General features: G+C 34.6%; 1 protein-coding gene across 1 annotated transcript in view; it reads left to right on the top strand.

Annotated features, from left to right (window-relative positions):
* LOC128989897 (homeobox protein dve-1-like) overlaps positions 1 to 17,737 on the top strand; it is a 76,479-nt gene extending 58,742 nt beyond the window's left edge. The window contains exons 3-10 of the mRNA XM_054412024.1: positions 5,667 to 5,864; positions 6,563 to 6,689; positions 7,951 to 8,053; positions 11,467 to 11,682; positions 13,719 to 13,838; positions 14,621 to 14,759; positions 15,646 to 15,863; positions 16,313 to 17,737. Coding sequence (XP_054267999.1) covers positions 5,667 to 5,864; positions 6,563 to 6,689; positions 7,951 to 8,053; positions 11,467 to 11,682; positions 13,719 to 13,838; positions 14,621 to 14,759; positions 15,646 to 15,863; positions 16,313 to 17,065 — 1,874 coding nt within the window. The 3' untranslated portion in view covers positions 17,066 to 17,737. The remainder of the gene's footprint in view (positions 1 to 5,666; positions 5,865 to 6,562; positions 6,690 to 7,950; positions 8,054 to 11,466; positions 11,683 to 13,718; positions 13,839 to 14,620; positions 14,760 to 15,645; positions 15,864 to 16,312) is intronic.
* Positions 17,738 to 18,220: the final 483 nt, after the last annotated feature.

Here is an 18,220-nt window from a genome sequence, read left to right as displayed (position 1 = left end):
CGATGTTCCAACAAGGCGCAGAATCTTAGCGCAAATCCAGCGGAAAATCGCATTAAGAAGGCTTTAGTTCTTGTTCGTGCCCCTCGAATCTGTTAATCGTCACTCATATATTATTAGGTAAGTAGTTTGTTTCGAATTTATAAAACTTTCTGGGGCGCTGTGCGAGAGCGGGGGTGGGAAGAAATCCTTGTTGAATAAAGCTCTTGTCTCGCGTTTAAGACGATTTTGGCCTTAGTGAACTCGCTAATACCTTCCCGACCCTGTATTTCTAAATGAGATTTATCCTTCACACTTCATTGTTTCGTTCGGATGAAATAACGGCGCAGTTTAGCGTCTTTTGTGATCCGACTTGGCAAAACATCGGTCTTCGGCTCAAACTTGGAGATCAACTTTGAAACTTGCAGGTTTGACGAGGGATGTTAAACTCTATCGTCAAAAGCGAATATTGTCAAAGTCGTTCAGTGTTATGTTGTTCTTTCAATGCGAATATATTGACGTTTTGATCAATTTTGACAGTGGGATACTAATCAATTATTATATTATGTTATAATCTAAAACAAGCGCATGCACGAGACACATTTTTATGTCTGAGGATTAATGATTTTTTCTTTAATATAGGGTTACGAGAAATCGATTGGGGTTAAGCACAAGGTCATATAGCCATTGAAAGTTTCCATGTTATCGTCAATACCTTTTTGTAGCTAAAGTCAACAAAAAACTGATTATTTTTAATGTCATAATTTTGATATGCGTGTAAACAAAAATAACTGTACTGGTTAGTTTGCACTAAATGTTTTAAAGAACAGTTATATTCAGTTTGGTTTACATACATATTACTGTTATATGTTTTCAAGGGTAATTTTCAAGATTAAGAATGGAACGCGGAAAACCTTCGAAACGAAAATAAATAACCCGAAAGGGAGAGAAGCTGCTCAGGAAACAAATTCCACCTTCAGCGGATTTTGGATATTCATGATTGGAACCGTTTGACGTGTCATAAATGCACACGACGTGTGTCCTAACTGATCCACGGTCAGAGGGTAGTTCTTTAACATCCAAACTGATCCAGAAACATGGCAGGTAGAAAATGGGGTCACTTGAAACATCCAGTTTGATTCGCGAGGAGTGAAAGATGCCCTTTTAGTCCCTGTAGCCTACAGGTAGCCAACACATTTTCCCGCTGCATTTCATTATTACTGCCCATTTCAAAACGTCAAAAATCTATGAGATTTCAGTTTATATAAGTGTACAGTTATGTCAGTGGTTAATATTTCAACGAAATGTTACTCAAGTCACTGCAAATAATCTAATTGCTATGATCTATGGAACGGGTGTACACACATTACACAGTTGATATTATTTCAGCGATTAAATATGTTTTTGGTTTGTAATAAAGCTATTTTTGTAAATGATAAAATGTGTCTGAGCATGATAAAAATTAGAAACAGTCTGATTTGTGTTGAAACCTACCCATAAAGTTATCTTCGTTACGTTACTTCTCGTCATGCTTTTCAATATTTGAGTTCATGGAAGTGATGTCAAATAATTTCAGCAGAACAATTATTAATTACAATGTTGGTTTGTCAAATCTTTCTGGTTCGCAAATTACAAACTTTTATAACATACGTTCGATAATTTTTCCTTTGTTACTATTATACAAATGTAACCAAACTAGAATATAATTTTGGGACTATTCTAGTTACTCCCAACACCCGTTTTATGTTAAGACTCCGATATCTTGACCAGCTGAAATCGAAATTAACAGCTTTACTATTTTACTATGGATAGTTATGTTGACAAGATTGAAATGATGAGTTTGATGTTAAGTTCTAGCACAGAAAACGTACTACTATACCTAGTTAGGTTATAGTAGTACGTTTTCTGTGGTTCTAGCGACTTCCAGTTTTCCCAAGTGGGCTTATTCCCTTTGTTAGTCGCTATAGTTGGGATTGCGCGCTCTGCAGTGTAAAGCCAGCGATGCCATCTCTGACTATGTTCTGGGGTATGAGCGTGACGGGTTAAATAATTATGCAAATTCCACATAATCTCCATCACCCACTGGGTACAGTTAAACTGAATTACGCGAATGTTTAAACTGCATAACTGTAAACAAAGTGTAAAAGAAGATATATAATTGTGCGTTATTAATAGCATTTAATTTGACACAAAACAAAATGTTGCAAATCATTATGTAAAGGGGTTTTAGTAATACAAACGCAGTAGTGATCTTATGGCAATTATTAGCATAAATAGCCTAATGTCATTGATTTTCTGGAGAGAAGGATATGTATGTTTATAAATTGTTCTTGTGTATACTGTTTTCAGCATTTGGTTCATGTGTCAATCTGTTATAGGGTGAATAATTTGTCGAAATAGTTGTAAATTATAAAGTACAAAATATTTGTTCATTCTGTACTCTGGTGTTTCGAGTGACCACTTACAAACAACAATGTGACTGAGTTGTCAATGGTCTGTATAAGGGTTTTGTCCTGTACTTTTTTAAAATACCATATTCAGGTCGTTGCACGCTCAAAACCTATCTAAGTATGGAAAATCAAAAATGGACGAAATATGTTTGAAATGAAAGGTTGAACTTTTGTCATATCATTTAACTCTTGTTTCAAGTTACGTCTTGGTGATGGACTTTTCTCTATAATTCTAAAAGATTCGTTTTGTGACAACTTAGAAACTCTTCACAATCTCTAATCAACTTGAACTTCCCAACCATCAGTAAGAATCTCATTTAACAATTCGTCAAAGACACAAAAAGCGAAAGTTTAACTCCAGAAGGGTTGTTGGCGTTTCAACTTCTGCTGTCTTTGGAACAGCTGATACGGTTGACATTATCTCTGGACCGAACTTAGGAAATGTTATTTTTGCTAAACTTGTGACAATATTGCGCTATCAGCGACTCGCGGTGAATAAGCCGAAGGAAAGAATGGAAAGATAGCGTGACGTCTGCGGAAAGGAAATGAAGAAAACTCGCGTTGAAATATCAGAGTATTAGTAGCTCGCAACTTATCGAGAGATAGCGAGGTTTTATTCCGTTAAATACGTCGCCTTTCTTCGTTTTATACGGCGACTCGATGATTTTCTCGTTCGCAGTCATTAAATTCACCGCGTCTGAACACATTTTTGTATTCCATTTCCTTTCTGGATTTGCTATCTTGACAAGGGTGTAATCACGGGGGGGAGGGAGGGGAGGGAGTCGATCGGAACAACATATCTCTCCCTCTGTCTCTCTCACTTTATATACTTAATTAAATTGCACCGACCAATAACTGCGATATTTTCTCCGATTCTGTTTGCCTTTTGCTGATGTTTGAGGACTCTAGCGTTCTCTGGGGAGAAGATGAAAAGATTCGATCGCTGATTATGATTCCTCACTAATGGGGAGGGAAACGTCTTATGTAGTATGATTCTGTCTAAGTGAGACTCGACATCTGTGTTCTTTAGATGTTAAGAGTTATCTGCTCCATTGACAAAGATGCTTATTTCAAATGGTTAGTTTAAGCTTATTTACAAGGGTAATTTAAAACTTATATTTAATTGTTAATTTATGTTCACTTCGTAAAGGATATTCGTACTGAATGAAATCGTACTTTTTATTGGTTAATTTTGTTTTATTGGTTTTTGATTGTATATAAGGATTATATATTGTAATTACACCCCAATATATTCTTCTTGTATGACCTATATAATCAGCCATTTTCTTGGTTCGTGGACATTTAATCCCATTTACCATACGGAGGCCTTGCACTGACATAGTATTGAATAACTACTACAACCTTGGTAACTAATTACCTCCACAACCACTTAACAAAACAATCACTAAACACTCCGTAAACCAACAAAAATCAACCGACAAAATTTACTCCCAACAACAACTACGAAAAGTCGTCAACTCGTAATACACATAAAATTTATAACATACACACAGTGACTTCCAATCTTCTAACCTATATCTGATGCCGAAGAGGACTTCTGTCCTAGAACAGTCCCAGTTGGCTCATCATCTGCTGAAACTTTACGATCGGTTCTTGAACGGTGGGCATTAATTGCGCCAACTGACCTGACTCAGGTAATCGGGTATTCCTGAATTGCGCCAACTACTCCAAAGAGCCACCCGATAAGTTCATTGACGGGGTTGGAAGTGGCGGCCCTCTTTGACTGTATAATTGGTTAGGTTAGGTTAAGTTAGGTTAGGTTAGGTTAGGTTAGGTTAGGTTAGGTTAGGTTAGGATGACACGTAAACAAGGTTATTCCTTCTGCCGGCAAGGACTACTAGGCTTGACGCATTTTTTGGGACCCTTAGGGCCGCTTTCCCCAAATCAAGTTTAACTTAATCTCGGTTAACTTTAATCGGTGGGTTAAACTTAGGATGGCTTTCCCCACTATTTTGTCATGAAAGTTTAGTTTAACCCCGGTTTAACCTAGATTTCTTTGCAAGCAACAATGTTGGCAACACTGTTATGCAATTTTGTCTGCAATATTAGCTGTTTAGCTCCCCACTATAACATATCTGTCATTAATTTTCTCGTGTTTTGGTTAGCCTATTTGTATATTTGAATTAAGTTTCGTGTCATTGTCTCCAATTATTTACATTAAAAAGAAACATTTTTATTTGCAGGCGACTTCTATTATATAAGCATTTCGTTACTTGTGTTTAATTAATCTCAAACTTAATCAAACAGTAGGCCTACTGCACGCATAAAGTAACTGCATTAATTACAATCATGTGAAAATAAAATGTTGGGAAAGACGCAAAATTAATGTTTGTGGATTAAAAACTAGAGCCTAACAGCCTAACCTTTGTAATGACAGGCATAGGCTACTCAGCATTAGATACGTTCCATCAATGTTTCTAAACTAAATTTAAATTTCAGGCCTAGGCCTATTACAGTAGTTGTTAATTCACACATGATAATAGGCTAGTGGTTAGGCCCGAATGTTAACTAATATTTACTTTTGTGTAACGTAAGAATCGTGTTGAAATAAAATCAAACCAAAGGCTTATTATGAGCGATTAAACTTTCCAACCAATGTTGCGTTTCTGTGGACAAGGTAACCTATCGATTGTACACAACTACAATACTACCTACCGAAAATATAATAATTTAGGCCTACTTTACGCATTTAAAAACCTTAAAACCATTATATCTGTAGCCTTATATTTTTTAATTTGAAATAGTCATGAATTAATTGTCTACATGGGTTCTGGTTTGCTATTTCTTAATTTATTTCCAGTTCAGTTTATTTTAGGTTATGTTTGACAAGACAAACGTCAAACAAGGATATTTTTTGTCATTGCCCATGCCGAACCATAGACTAACCAACACCTATGGCCGAACGTAACTAGTCAGCCAAGAGCCAATCAAAATCAAGCTATTCTTCTTCTCTTCTGGTTTAACCCATGAATCGCCAGTTAAACCAGCCTCACCCGGAGGGTTAACTTAAACCTAGTTTAAACGGAGAAATTATTTTGGGGAAAGTGGATCTGAGGTTAAATTAGAGTTTAAACCACGATCAGAGTTAAACTTGATTTGGGGAAAGCGGCCCTTAGAGGGTTAGGTGTAATTAAGAAACTCTTTGGTGCAATTAATGCACGACCTTCTTGACAATCCAGCCAACTTTTTCTATAGTTTCCACATGACTCGTTGTTCCAGGCAAGTCACTGCCTGTCCATTGCATCGTGGAGTCCGTGGCGTCCCTGCAGCAGTGGAAGTCCATCAGGAACACTCGCAGGACAGTCCTGGAGACCGACAGCTACGTCATCATCCCGGTCAACACCACATTCCAGGACCTGGTCCAGGTGGCGCTCCAGAGACTCGGGTATCCCAAGGAGAACGCTTCTGCGGCCAAAGGTTAGGAAAGTTCTAGCTTTTCTAGGAAATTTGTTGTTGAAGTCAAGTCTGTTTAGGTATTTCCCGTAAAGGAAGTGAACTAAAATGACTAGCGGTCAGGTTTCATGCGTCATATGTATGAGAAAAGGCCATTTATTTAGAAGAGTATGGGCTTTCAAAGGGACTTCTTCAATCTATGACTGGGATAGATTAATTTTTGAGAGTAAACACGTGTATTACAACAATAGAAACCTCACAGTATTGTAAGATATAAAGTTAAAGTACAAATGAGTCGCTTAAAAATCAATTTTCCGTCTTAGTTAAAAAAAAAAAAAACACAAATATACATATTTCAAAATGTATTAGGGTCTTTTGTTATGGTTTTGGAACTACTTTTTCAACTTTTTAACACTCCAACGAAATTTGTTGAAAATGTCTAACTTTTCGTGCACGTGGAGTTCAGAGGTTTTGTTGATTCATGCAATGTTTAAAAGTGTTTGTTTTGTCTGCTTTTATATTATACGAGATACAGTTGGCACTCAATAATCTCATTTGATTGCCATCGAGATCCGTGTTTTATAACCATTTATTTGTTCTGAAAAAGCCTAAGAGAAATAATATAGAACCCTGTAGCCAATACAATTATGTATCATAAGTTGAGTCAAACAAGATTCGTTTAACGCTATTGCGACTGACTCACAGAAACATTTTGTTTGCAGGATCCGTAGTGATAAAGAACTGGAAACCCCTCAGTTTCGACAAGATCGCAGAGAGTCCTCTAGTCACAGTGGGAGATATACTGGGAGAACTGACCACAGTGGCCACTCTTCGGATACAAATCTTCAGGTACACCCTGTAGATCTGTTAGTAGCTTTGAACTGCATGATTTGACAGATTCTGACCATTCACTGACAACATATATCTTGACGAACTCACAAGTTTCGGAAATTACTTTTTGCATTTTTGTCAAACGTTTAAAACCTAATAAAAAGTCATTATTTTGATAAAATTGCATGCGTTTTTATTTTTCCTGGTAACTCAAACAAGACATGTGCATTCTAAATTAGCATTAAAATTCAGAATTTTAAAACGAGTTCTTAATTGTTGTTTTGTTTCATGCAACCTCTTTTACTAGTTGTAGATAGTTTCTACCATGTCTTGAAGCTAACTAATGAATGCAATAAACATATACAAGTTGTTTTTAAATATTTATGAGTGCACTGACAGCAATATACAAATTTCAGTTTTCCTTGGTAGTATTTGGCTACTAAAAACTTTGTAACAATAATTTATTACTGTGTGCTAATTATAATATTTCTTTGTATCCTTCATTTAAGATAGAAGATCATTTTCCAAAACTGCAAATAAATTAACTTTCTAACCTTATGTGCATGAAACCTGTTATATAATTTTATATTTAACACCCGGAAGAATTCTCTAATGCTATTGTTCGTCCTTTCTGAAAAGCTAAGGGTATGTGACAGAATTTAAAAAGGGAAAGGCCAAAAGTAGAAAATCAGATTCAAGTTTAAGGACATTCAAAAGACAAAATCGAATAAATATTTGACTCATTGAAAACACTTCTTATTATTAAATAAATGTAGCGTTCTATCAAAACATTGTCTTAAATTCCGACAAAATGTCTTACAGTACAAAATTCGTATTTACTCTAAGCAATAACTTATTCGATCTGAGAAATGTGTTATTTTCATTTCATTTTCATTTTTATTTTCCACAGCAATGCCATTTACAAAAACATGTTATATCTTAGAAACGACTTATTCCATCCCTCTAGCATCTCAATTAATCAAAATAATGACTCAAAAGTTATAAATAATGTTTTACTCTAACAAAAAGTCTGTTATCCATCCAATATCTTTATACGGTTCTGTTTAATAGTAAAGTCATATTGAGCAGTTTAAATAGATTGACACCCTATAATCTATAGTCTGTATGACGCAATCTGTCTCTCGAACCTTCGTATGTCTGGGATTATCCCTGGGTGGACGGAAGATCAGGGGACAGGTCCCATCATACAGGCTATAGTTCATCCTATACTGTAGGTTGTTTGTCTAGACAATAGACAGTACAGTGTATGCTATTGTAGGCCTCGGACCAGCGTGCTGACAGATATGAAGGATAAGCTGCTGAGACTGCTGCTGGTACAATCACACGCTCTGCTACTGTCCTCAGGATGTCCCTTGGATGAGGTGAATATTAACAGCTTTTGAATATTTACATTGTTGGTGATGGTTTGAATATTTATTTATTTATGACTTTTAGGATATGTCATGTGAATATAGCATTGTTGAAAAGAGTTTTTACTATTTTTTTTTGGAATATGTCCTTCTAAGGTAGGGTGGGAGATTACTTTGTAACGTAGTAACAATTTTCACTATTATCAAAGGATGTTAAGGTATAACGTTTGTTTATAATCAACGAGGATAATAACAGGAAACGCATTAACAATAAAGTTATTGGATATTTTAGTGTTGTCAAAGTGTAAGCCTTTAAATTGGGAGTAAAAATAATCAACGGTCCATTAATAAAATATACGAATGAATGTCAATAGTATTTAAAATTTTGATCCAATCAAACTTATCATTACTAACTTTTTAAACATAATAGGTACAAATAATAAACGAAGTGGAATTAGAATTAATATTTCTGAAAAAAACTTTTCAGAAACGGATGAAAGGTAATTCACCAAATACAATAAATTCCAAGTTATAACTAACTCAAAAATTTGGTCACAGAATGTTTTTCAATTCCAGATCTATAATTATATTTAAAGAAATTAATATGTTATACCAAATTGTGTTTAAAAAAGTAGTAAATACTGCATTGACTTTTGCTTTGATAGGGCCCTAAACAAATAACGAATTTTCATAGCTAGAGGGTCTACCCTACCAATAAAACTACAAAAAATAAATTTAGAAGTTCGAAAATTTTCAGTTTGTTTTTATAAAATTTGATATATTTAACGCCTACTATAACTCTCCGGAGTAATACAAATTTAAATAATCAAAATATTACAAATTTTGTAAAGGAAACAATACAAAATTACAGTTTCCGTTAAAAAATTCAAAACAACATTTCCGTTTAAAATCCATAACGGTGTCAAAACAACGAGAACATTTTTACCATAACAAGAAAGTAATACAGCCAGACCTTATGCGCAACCACTATCACTATTTACAACCAATACTCGATAAGGGTATTAGCAAACTTAAGAAATACTGTTTACAAAGAGATGGAAAATTTATTGGAACGCTCTGATTAAATCGCGTGAAAAATTTATTGGTTTACGAGTCTCTAGCTTCAAGGCTGCAAAGCGAGAGCAAACAAAGGATCCGTTACATCATATATTCTCGTATTTACCTTCGAACTGAATCGGTTGTAATCACGAGCAAACAGAAGATTATTCTGCGCGTAGTAAATTACGAGTTGACGGAGCGCGTGCAGGTTTTGCAACCGAAGGTAAATCAGAGGACAGAAGCTGTGGTTTCGTGGCTGTGATAAGCAAACAAGGTGATAAGCCGGGTCTTATCTCAGTTCATCCTTCAAGACTCTTTATTTAAATAAGAGAGCCCCGTTGATGGATTAGGTTCATCAACAGTGACGAAAACAATGTAAAGCTCGCGTCACTTTTGACACATTTTCATGACTTCTCGTGTTATTTAGGTGTTTTAGGTGAATTTTTTGCTGCGGGAAGTTAATTTTTTTGGGATTAATTGAAGTAGGTAGACATTGTATTTATATGAAAACAATGCAACGGCATTTTCGTGTGTTGAAAATATATTTTCATTGTTTTTTTCCTCGTACGATATTTCTTTTTTTAATTTTTTTCAGCTGTTTGTGTTTTTTTTTTAAATAACAATTGATAACCATACTGAAAATAAAATAAATAATAAGAGTACAAATTTTCACTCTATTTATCAATCTATATTTTGGTTTCTATTGGATGTGTTTTTGATAAACAGCATAAGAATTATATATTGAGTTAGATCAAAATGATTGAGGTCAATTAACTTTTTTATATTCAAACAATGGCAACGTACTGTTCATAATATTTTACATTTTAGCTCAATTTCCATTAAAGCAATAATCTTCCGTTTAATATTTTTTGGATCCCATTACTATGCTGTTTTTAGGAGAACAAATATTTGTACAATATTGTAAGAGTTGTGTAATTGTTTATTCAAGTTAAATTAAACCGGTATCCATTGAATTTAGTTTTTAACATACATCCAAGAAACTACGCCTATTGTGAGTGATAAATAATCGCAGTTTTATAAACATCCAACTGCTATTGTACAGGTTTAATTTTCTCACAAAGACCCAACCTCCTATCGAGCTTAAGGGAAAGGAAATCGTACAAAAATAATAACCTATGGTTTGCAACTAAACAAAGACAAACATTTCAAAGTTTATCTACCATATTTTTGGGGTTTCTCAAACATAATTTACTATAAATTCATTTATTGTTTTTAGTTAAGAAAATTGAGCAATGGCTTTACTTTCACAGTTTGTATTCCTCACCACATTGAGTGTAAACCCCAAAATTCTAACCTACAAGCTATATAAAGCGAACAAAGAATGACAAAGTGTAAAACAAACAAGCTAAGTGTCGTAAGAGTAGGATAAAACCTAGAGACTGTTTGTGCTTAACAGTAGCTGTGTTTGTCAAGAGTATAATCCTGCGAAGATACCTGTATCTCAGTTCACCTTGGCGTCTGTAAATTATTATAAAACTTTGCCGTTTTAATCAGCTGAGGAAACCCAACAAGGGGACTTAATAAGAGACTTAAAATCCAAGATGATTTATTTGAGGCGTTCTCTACTGTTTGTTCCTCGCTTAATTGGCAACTTATAATCTTATGTGGTTCACATAAATACATGTAAGACGCGCCAGAGTTACTTACATCTACTTGATGTTTCAATAGAAGATCCGATGTTCCTTTGTTCCTTCAATTGTTTGGGAATAATGAGCAGATAAATGTGATTCTCTGTCTGTGGCTTCGCTAAGAATCAAGAATCAAGCATCACTTGTCGAATTATAACGTGAGTTCTTACGCACAACCTCATTATAGCTATATTAATGCTCATGAGAGAATCATTAAGGGTTTCTTCCCATAAGATCCCCCAAAACGCGTGTTAAATGTAGGTTTACATAATACTCTTTGAAAGTGGTCGAAATAAAAATTATATATTTTTACAGCCAAGACTTACTTCACAGAACGTAGGAGATTGTATGTTTGTTAGCAGATCACGCAATATTTTTAGACCTATTATCATAATCATCTGAAAATATTTTTATCCGAACAAATTGCATAAATACGACATCGGTCTTATCTCTTTTTTAAAGTCCATCGAGGGTTCAATCAACAGGCTCAACTATTTTTAACCATATCCACTCTATATCGGAATAGTAGAAAGTTTTAACAAGGTCGCTATGTAATTTAAATTTGTGCTGTATGATTAATACTACTTTATTATGGTTAAAAGTAGTTCCCTTTGCACAGTATTGAATTATATGAACTATATTATTGTTTTGTTATGTTTTCTACTGCAAACGAATCCAACTTGGACACAATTAAACCGTGTTTACTCATGTGTGCAGATGACGTTGTCCCAGCTGGTACGCAACCAGTGTGGACCCCTCAACATGTTCGAGCCACAGGAGGAGGTGCGTCGTAAGTTTGACCAGTGGTGGTCCATGCAGCTCAACCAGCAGCTCAGCCCCAGACCTAGGTTCCAGTGGCACTCCCCCCCTCCCACCGATCCTGAGAGGAAGTACGAGAGGGGTGTGGAGGAAAGGGTGCATCCAGCGCTTCAGGTAAACATACCTGTACTATCAATATGTTTCTTCAAGACAAAATATTAGGTACCTAGAAAAAACATTTAATATAGGTTTCAGAGGATTTTTGACATAATTTCTCCATATTTTCAAATCAAATTATTCTATCCTCCAAATCAATTATAACCATGTTTGGATATTTAGCTAGGCCTAAATTTTAGCCAGTTAGATGCCATTCAAAAATAGTACTGTTGGTTTTTTACGGCTTAGGACCTGGATTAGGTCACACCAAAACTAGTGCTAAAAATGTGAACATCAATTACCTGTTGATTTAAAAAACAAATCTCATAGTAATTTGTCCCGTTCTATGCAATTAAATAGATTTTACTCCAACATAAAACCGTTGTCCACAGTTAAAAAAACCACTTTTGTTTTTTTATCTCTGGGTAAATATTTCAACAGAGGAAACACGAATTGTATAATAATGCTTATTCACGGATATTACTTCTGATTTTCTTCTAGGCTACATTATATCACATAACTTAAATACTGTATGACAAAACAAGACTACACCAATTGGGTTGGGTGTATTTCTTTTTACCTCCAAAAATAATTTTCGAACTTTCATAGAACTTAATTTTCAACAGTATTTACAATCATTTTTGTGGTTCCTCAAAACGCCAGTATTAATTGATTAACTACCACGGTTTATAATTTTTTATTTTATTTTTAAGTAATGAAATCTTAAAGTTATATCAAATATATTTGTTAATGTGCAGATAAATAACGAAATCAATTCCAAACACATTTTAATTTTTTTGATTGAACCAACCATATATAATTTGAAAAATAGTTTCCTAAACAAAGCAAATCCTCAGATAACTTCTAAACTCTGTTGAGCAAATTCCGTGGATCAACTAGTGAATCCATAACGGCAGAGTATTAAGGAAATTTATGTACAAGTGGTTAAAGTGTATTAGACGATTTGCTCAGGGAGTTAAGGAGCGAGTCATTGGTGGGATAATATCCCGGCTCCCAGGTAAATCATGAGATCCCTAGGGATTTGTCAGTATTTCTCCCATCTGCACCTGTGTCCTGAGTAAACTTGGCATTAGCACTTCACCTTCCAAGCTCCGGCTGCTTGCTTAAGGAATATACTGCTTTGATTTTTAATATACCCGCCCCCTACAGGAATTAGTAAAAAAGTTGATATTTGGGTTTCAGAGATGACAACTATATACAAGAATGTTAGAGATAGGTTTTAGAGATAGTAACTATAAAGTAACAACAATTAAGGTTACAATGTTAAGAGAGGAAATGCTATTATTCAGTATAAGCTTTAAGTAATTCAAATTGATCGTAGTTTTTCACCTTAAATAAACATCAATTATTTAAATTTAAAGAAAAGTCCTTTTTAAACTAGATTACCATCAACTGTAGGTTCCAGAGATATTAACTAATGTAGTGAAAGCAATGTTTAGACAATATGTAAGGCTGTTATTTAAAACTATAGTATGAACCAACTTATTGTGAACTAGATAGTACAATTTTTTCACTTTGCATAACATTAAATTATATGAATTTATAGAAAAAATTGTAATAAGGTTGATCTAAATTGTTTTTTAATGTGTGTTTAATGGTGACTTTAGTAGGATTGTTTACAGCCAAAAGTAATAAATTTCCAGCTAAAACAGCATCACCAACTTTGTTTGTAAACAGAGTTTTCACCTGATTCATTGAGCTAATTCCATAGTGAACATAAATTTTATACACGTTTTGAATTTGATGATATTTTGTTTTTCTCCTCTATTTGTTTTATTTTTTGAACATTGTGTAATGTTGGGATATCTTAAAAAACTTAAAGTATTATTTTGTATATATAGGTATATTTAATAGGTACATAAAATCGGTATTTCCAACTAATCAGTTTGCATGTACAGTACTGTAGCTTCAATGTAAATTAAAGTTAGTCTTCATTGATTACATTTTTCACATTCTTTACAATACTATATCACTCATCAAGATCGTTGGTTATGTATTAGGAGCCATATCTAATTAGTGTTGTTCTTTTACAGACTGTCCAAAACCAGTATCCCACACAAAAAACTCGAATGAGAACCAGTTTCGATCCAGAACTTGAACTTCCAAAATTGCAAAGATGGTTCTTGGAAAACCAACATCCTAGTCGCCAACAGGTAAATTTATTTGAGTCTTGGTATTTCAATTTTTTTAGATGAAAAATATCCAAATTTTTAGCAAACTTTCATGCTTCTACATTTTAAATGCTTAATGAAAGTCACTTTTAAAGTTATTGTGGTTCAAGTATACAGACCACTTGCTTCAGGTGAATAATTTATTAAAGAAACAACTAATATGATTTTGGTTATAACATGATCAGGATTCCTGCTTTAACTGCAGAATAATTATCAATTTCTTTTAATCAATCCGCAGATATCACAATTTAACATTTTATGCTGCATGCAATACATTCTTGCATTTAGTCACAATTACATTTTTAAGTATTCACAATTTTACACACTCTGTAAAAAAATGGGCCAAAATACAAATTTCACTGCTAATTGGACTGTATTGAATTTTAGAAAATGTTTACAGTAGTCACTGAGCTATGGCTACTGTATTGTTTTACTAACAATGTTTTACCCCTTTTGCATAGTTAAAAAATGCAATGGAAAACAAATAATTAAGTGTAGTGTACAATATCAAACCAGAACTTTTGAGCTCAGGGTTAGTAGTAATTGAACTGTTCCCCTCATTCTATATATTCTTTCAAAAATAAATTGACTACATGCAATTTTTTTTCTAAGAGTTTTTTGTATCTTTGTGTTAGTCTGTGAAAAATGTTTATCCTAATACTCATATCTAATTGTTTTGAAAATTACTTGCACATCACAATGTTGAGAAAATTAAACACTATCATGCATAATTAACATCTTACACTTTTGTCTTTGTGACGCAGATCCAGCAGTATGTTAAGGAACTGAACAACCTAGAATCACGAAGAGGAAGAAAACCTCTGGATGTGAACAACGTTGTGTATTGGTTCAAAAACGCAAGAGCAGCCCAGAAGAGGGCGGAAGTGAGAAATATGACTCCAGGTAAAGCCATTTTAAGTATATTAAGGTTGTTCCTGATGAAATTCATTCAGAAACAAAATATAAAAGTTTTACAAATATTATCGATAGTAAAGCTTATTATTACTATCAATAAAAAGACTGCAACAACATTATAAGATTATCAGTTTAGAATAAACGTATTGAAAATTGGAAAATAGTTATCAGTCAAAGCTGGAAATTTTTTTTTAGATGGTTTAACCTTAATGAGTAACCTCTTCTGCGATGAGGGAAATGCACATGTAAATTTATCAACCAGAATGAATGAGCTTGACCCCAACTTCTCAATCAGTACAGATCTTTTGTAATCAGTTTCTTTGGTGAATTGTAAGAACAATCAGCTTATATATTTTTGGGGTTACAAAATTTATCACAATATGAGTAACCATCCAGTGAAGTTGTCCATATTTTCTCATAAGATGTAGGACAAGTGCATTTTACAAGTTAAAAAATTCCATTTTGTTGAGGAGTGTAACAACATTTCAGTATTTTCATCCTCTAGAATGACTAGTATTTTTTGTGTGTGCAAATTGACAAAGTAAATGTGAAAATTGAGTGGTTTCAATTCTCAGGTATTCTCCCCATTTATTTTTCTCCACCCCTGCAGATAAATGAGGTTTCAATTTGATTTTTAGCTCTATTGCATTATTACTATTCACCACGGGTTTGACAGTAAAGTACTGTGACATGGGTGAGCTAGTAGTACCGGTACCTTCAGAGACAAATGCAGTGTAACTTGCAGTTTTGAGACAGCAATGTCTGGCTAATCATCCTGTGATTTTATGCGTAATTTATACAGAAAATCTAGTACTAATTGTGGTAGTAATGCTTCTTTACTGCTCCAAATTCTCTAACTCTTTTGGTCTATCAGGTATGCACTGTCACCTGTCATTAAACGGATACAACAGCAGCAGTCAGAGTCCTAGCTCTCCTGTGTACATGATGAAGTCTCCCGTAAGTGTCCATGAGGATGAGGATGACGAGGACCAGGATAGATCCTCACCCATAGGACCTCTGTCACTGACCACCACCTCCCGGAACAGTCCCTCCCCCTCACCACGACTGCAGCGACCTGCATCAACTGACCAGGTGAGTTGGGGTAACAGCTGTTAGTTGTGTGGAAGAAATAAGAAAGGAATGAGGAATATCGTGTAAAGCCAGAGGGGATGAGGATAGATTGAAGGAACGAGAAAAAATTCTCTTTCCTCCTTAATAAAAACAAAATACTCAACCTTAAAAACTGGTTTGTTAATATATACCCTTGTCCCTTGTATAGGCTATATGTTTTTTTTTAATTAATTTCAATCTCAGTCTTTGGAATACTCTTGGATGAACTGGAAACATTTTCTGTAAACTTCTAACAATAGGCTTCTAGTTTTCAATGATTTAATACATGAGTTACACAGAGACGGTGGATGAGCAGTTTGATTCATCATAGGTAATATTTAGCACAGAACCGTGAAAAAATTGAAAATCTTTTAAACAATATAAGCTGGTCTAGAAAAATAAGTTTATCTAATTATATGTATAAATTACAGGTAGAAGGAGTTAAACAAGAACCCCCAGACCAGGAATTACAGTCTTCCCGACAGTCTCCAAACAACCACCACCTAAACAACAATAACAACAACAACAACAAGGACTTGAACAACGAAATGTCAAATGAAGACGATGATGAAATGGAAGATGTCGGATCTGAAGGAGAGGATGGAAGCAAGGCGGGAGAAAACCAAAGTCCCGATGAAGAAAACAGGATTCAAGCCTTCAGAAACCCAGGTTCTCCGGACCTATCGCTGATCCCGAGGACATCCACTGCTGGCTTCCCCATGATGCCTCACTCCACTCCGCCTCCGTGGTTCAGCCACAGCATCATGTACATGAGCCACTACATGCCCAACCTCAACTCCGGTCACAACCCCGCACAAAGTTCTCCACAAGGATTGAATCTCTCCGCTTTGGCTGACGAGAGAAGGAAACGTAACAGGACCTTCATTGATCCTGTGAGTGAAGTCCCCCGGTTGGAGCAGTGGTTCGCGATGAACACTCACCCGTCCCACAACCTCATCCTCAAGTATACCGATGATCTGAACAGAATGCCGTACCGGCAAAAGTTTCCGAGGTTGGAACCAAAGAATGTTCAATTTTGGTTTAAAAACCGACGAGCAAAGTGTAAAAGACTGAAAATGTCACTGTTTGACAGTCCCGAGAGTGGACTAGCTTCCCAACAGTCTTACAACCATCTACACTTGGCGGCCGCTCTGTCTGGGGAAAACTACCCTCCCAGAGACTGAGCTCTCAGCCAAGAGAATGTGATACCTTTGACTACGAGTAGACATTCCATTCTCATGGTAAAGGTGTAGCTAGCTTTTGAATGATAGGACATAGTTGAATCGGGCCACTGCAGATTGCCGATATAAATTACTGGTTTCTGTCAAATACGGAACCTTTTAACGCAACCAAAATGAAAGGAAAACTCATTTTAAGCTATCTTCTTTAACATCACATAAACAACCTCAGTAAGAAAAACTGTAGACTGTGTTACAATGCCGTTACACAAGCTGTTCGTTTAACTATGTTCTATTTAAACAAAAAATTAGCTACTACTGATCCATATAAATGGCATGTCTACTTCAGTTTCCAAGAGTCAATGGTAATTTTGGTAATACCTCACAGTATTATGGACTAAATACATTCCGTCTATGTAATAATATGTATCAAACATTATTTTGAAAAACTTGTGATATTCGTACTTACCGACTGTGTTAAATGTTGGTATAAGCTGGTTGTTGGACTACAATGAAATACTGTTATTAATTTATTCTAAATAAACATTCCAACTAATTTGTAAGAAAATTATTGATTTTTCAAAGTGTTATAGATTTTTTGTGTAATGACGAAGATCTATAGTATTTCTAACTACATACACATTTTGTTTGTTGAGCTTTTATTGCTGTGTTTTTAATTTTATTTACTCAATTATTTTAAAAAGTCTTTGATTCTATTAGTTATTCCACCTCCATATATATGTGTGGTTTAAATAACACCACTTTCTTACAATATATTTTTTTTCCAAAAGAAACTATTAAACAAATTATATATTTTTTCTGTTAACATAAATCTTACAAGCACAAACTTTACCAGCTTTGTAACATTTCCCAAACCGAAGGTTTACTGTTTAATGATCTCGTAAGCCAAATATTAATGCTTGCCAGTATATTCATAGTTTGTACAAAGGAAACCTACATACATGGAGACAATACGTTTTTGTGCTGTGTCCTTTAATGTACACGTTTATGGATGATATTGTGAGATTGCTTCATTATGAATTCTATGTTTTGTTTTTGATTTTTTAGTACCTTAGTTTTATGCTTTTGTTTGTGTTTTGTTTTTCTACTTGAGTTAGCTTGTGTTAAACTTTGAACTAGGCGCTTAAAAGATTTTATCAG

The sequence above is a fragment of the Macrosteles quadrilineatus genome, unplaced genomic scaffold, assembly GCF_028750875.1.
Source record: "Macrosteles quadrilineatus isolate MER2022 unplaced genomic scaffold, UCM_ALF_1.0 Scaffold_3__2_contigs__length_128488019, whole genome shotgun sequence".
NCBI lineage: Eukaryota > Metazoa > Arthropoda > Insecta > Hemiptera > Cicadellidae > Macrosteles > Macrosteles quadrilineatus.
Note: the sequence above shows the minus strand (reverse complement) of the source record. Positions and strands in the feature narration are given on the sequence as shown.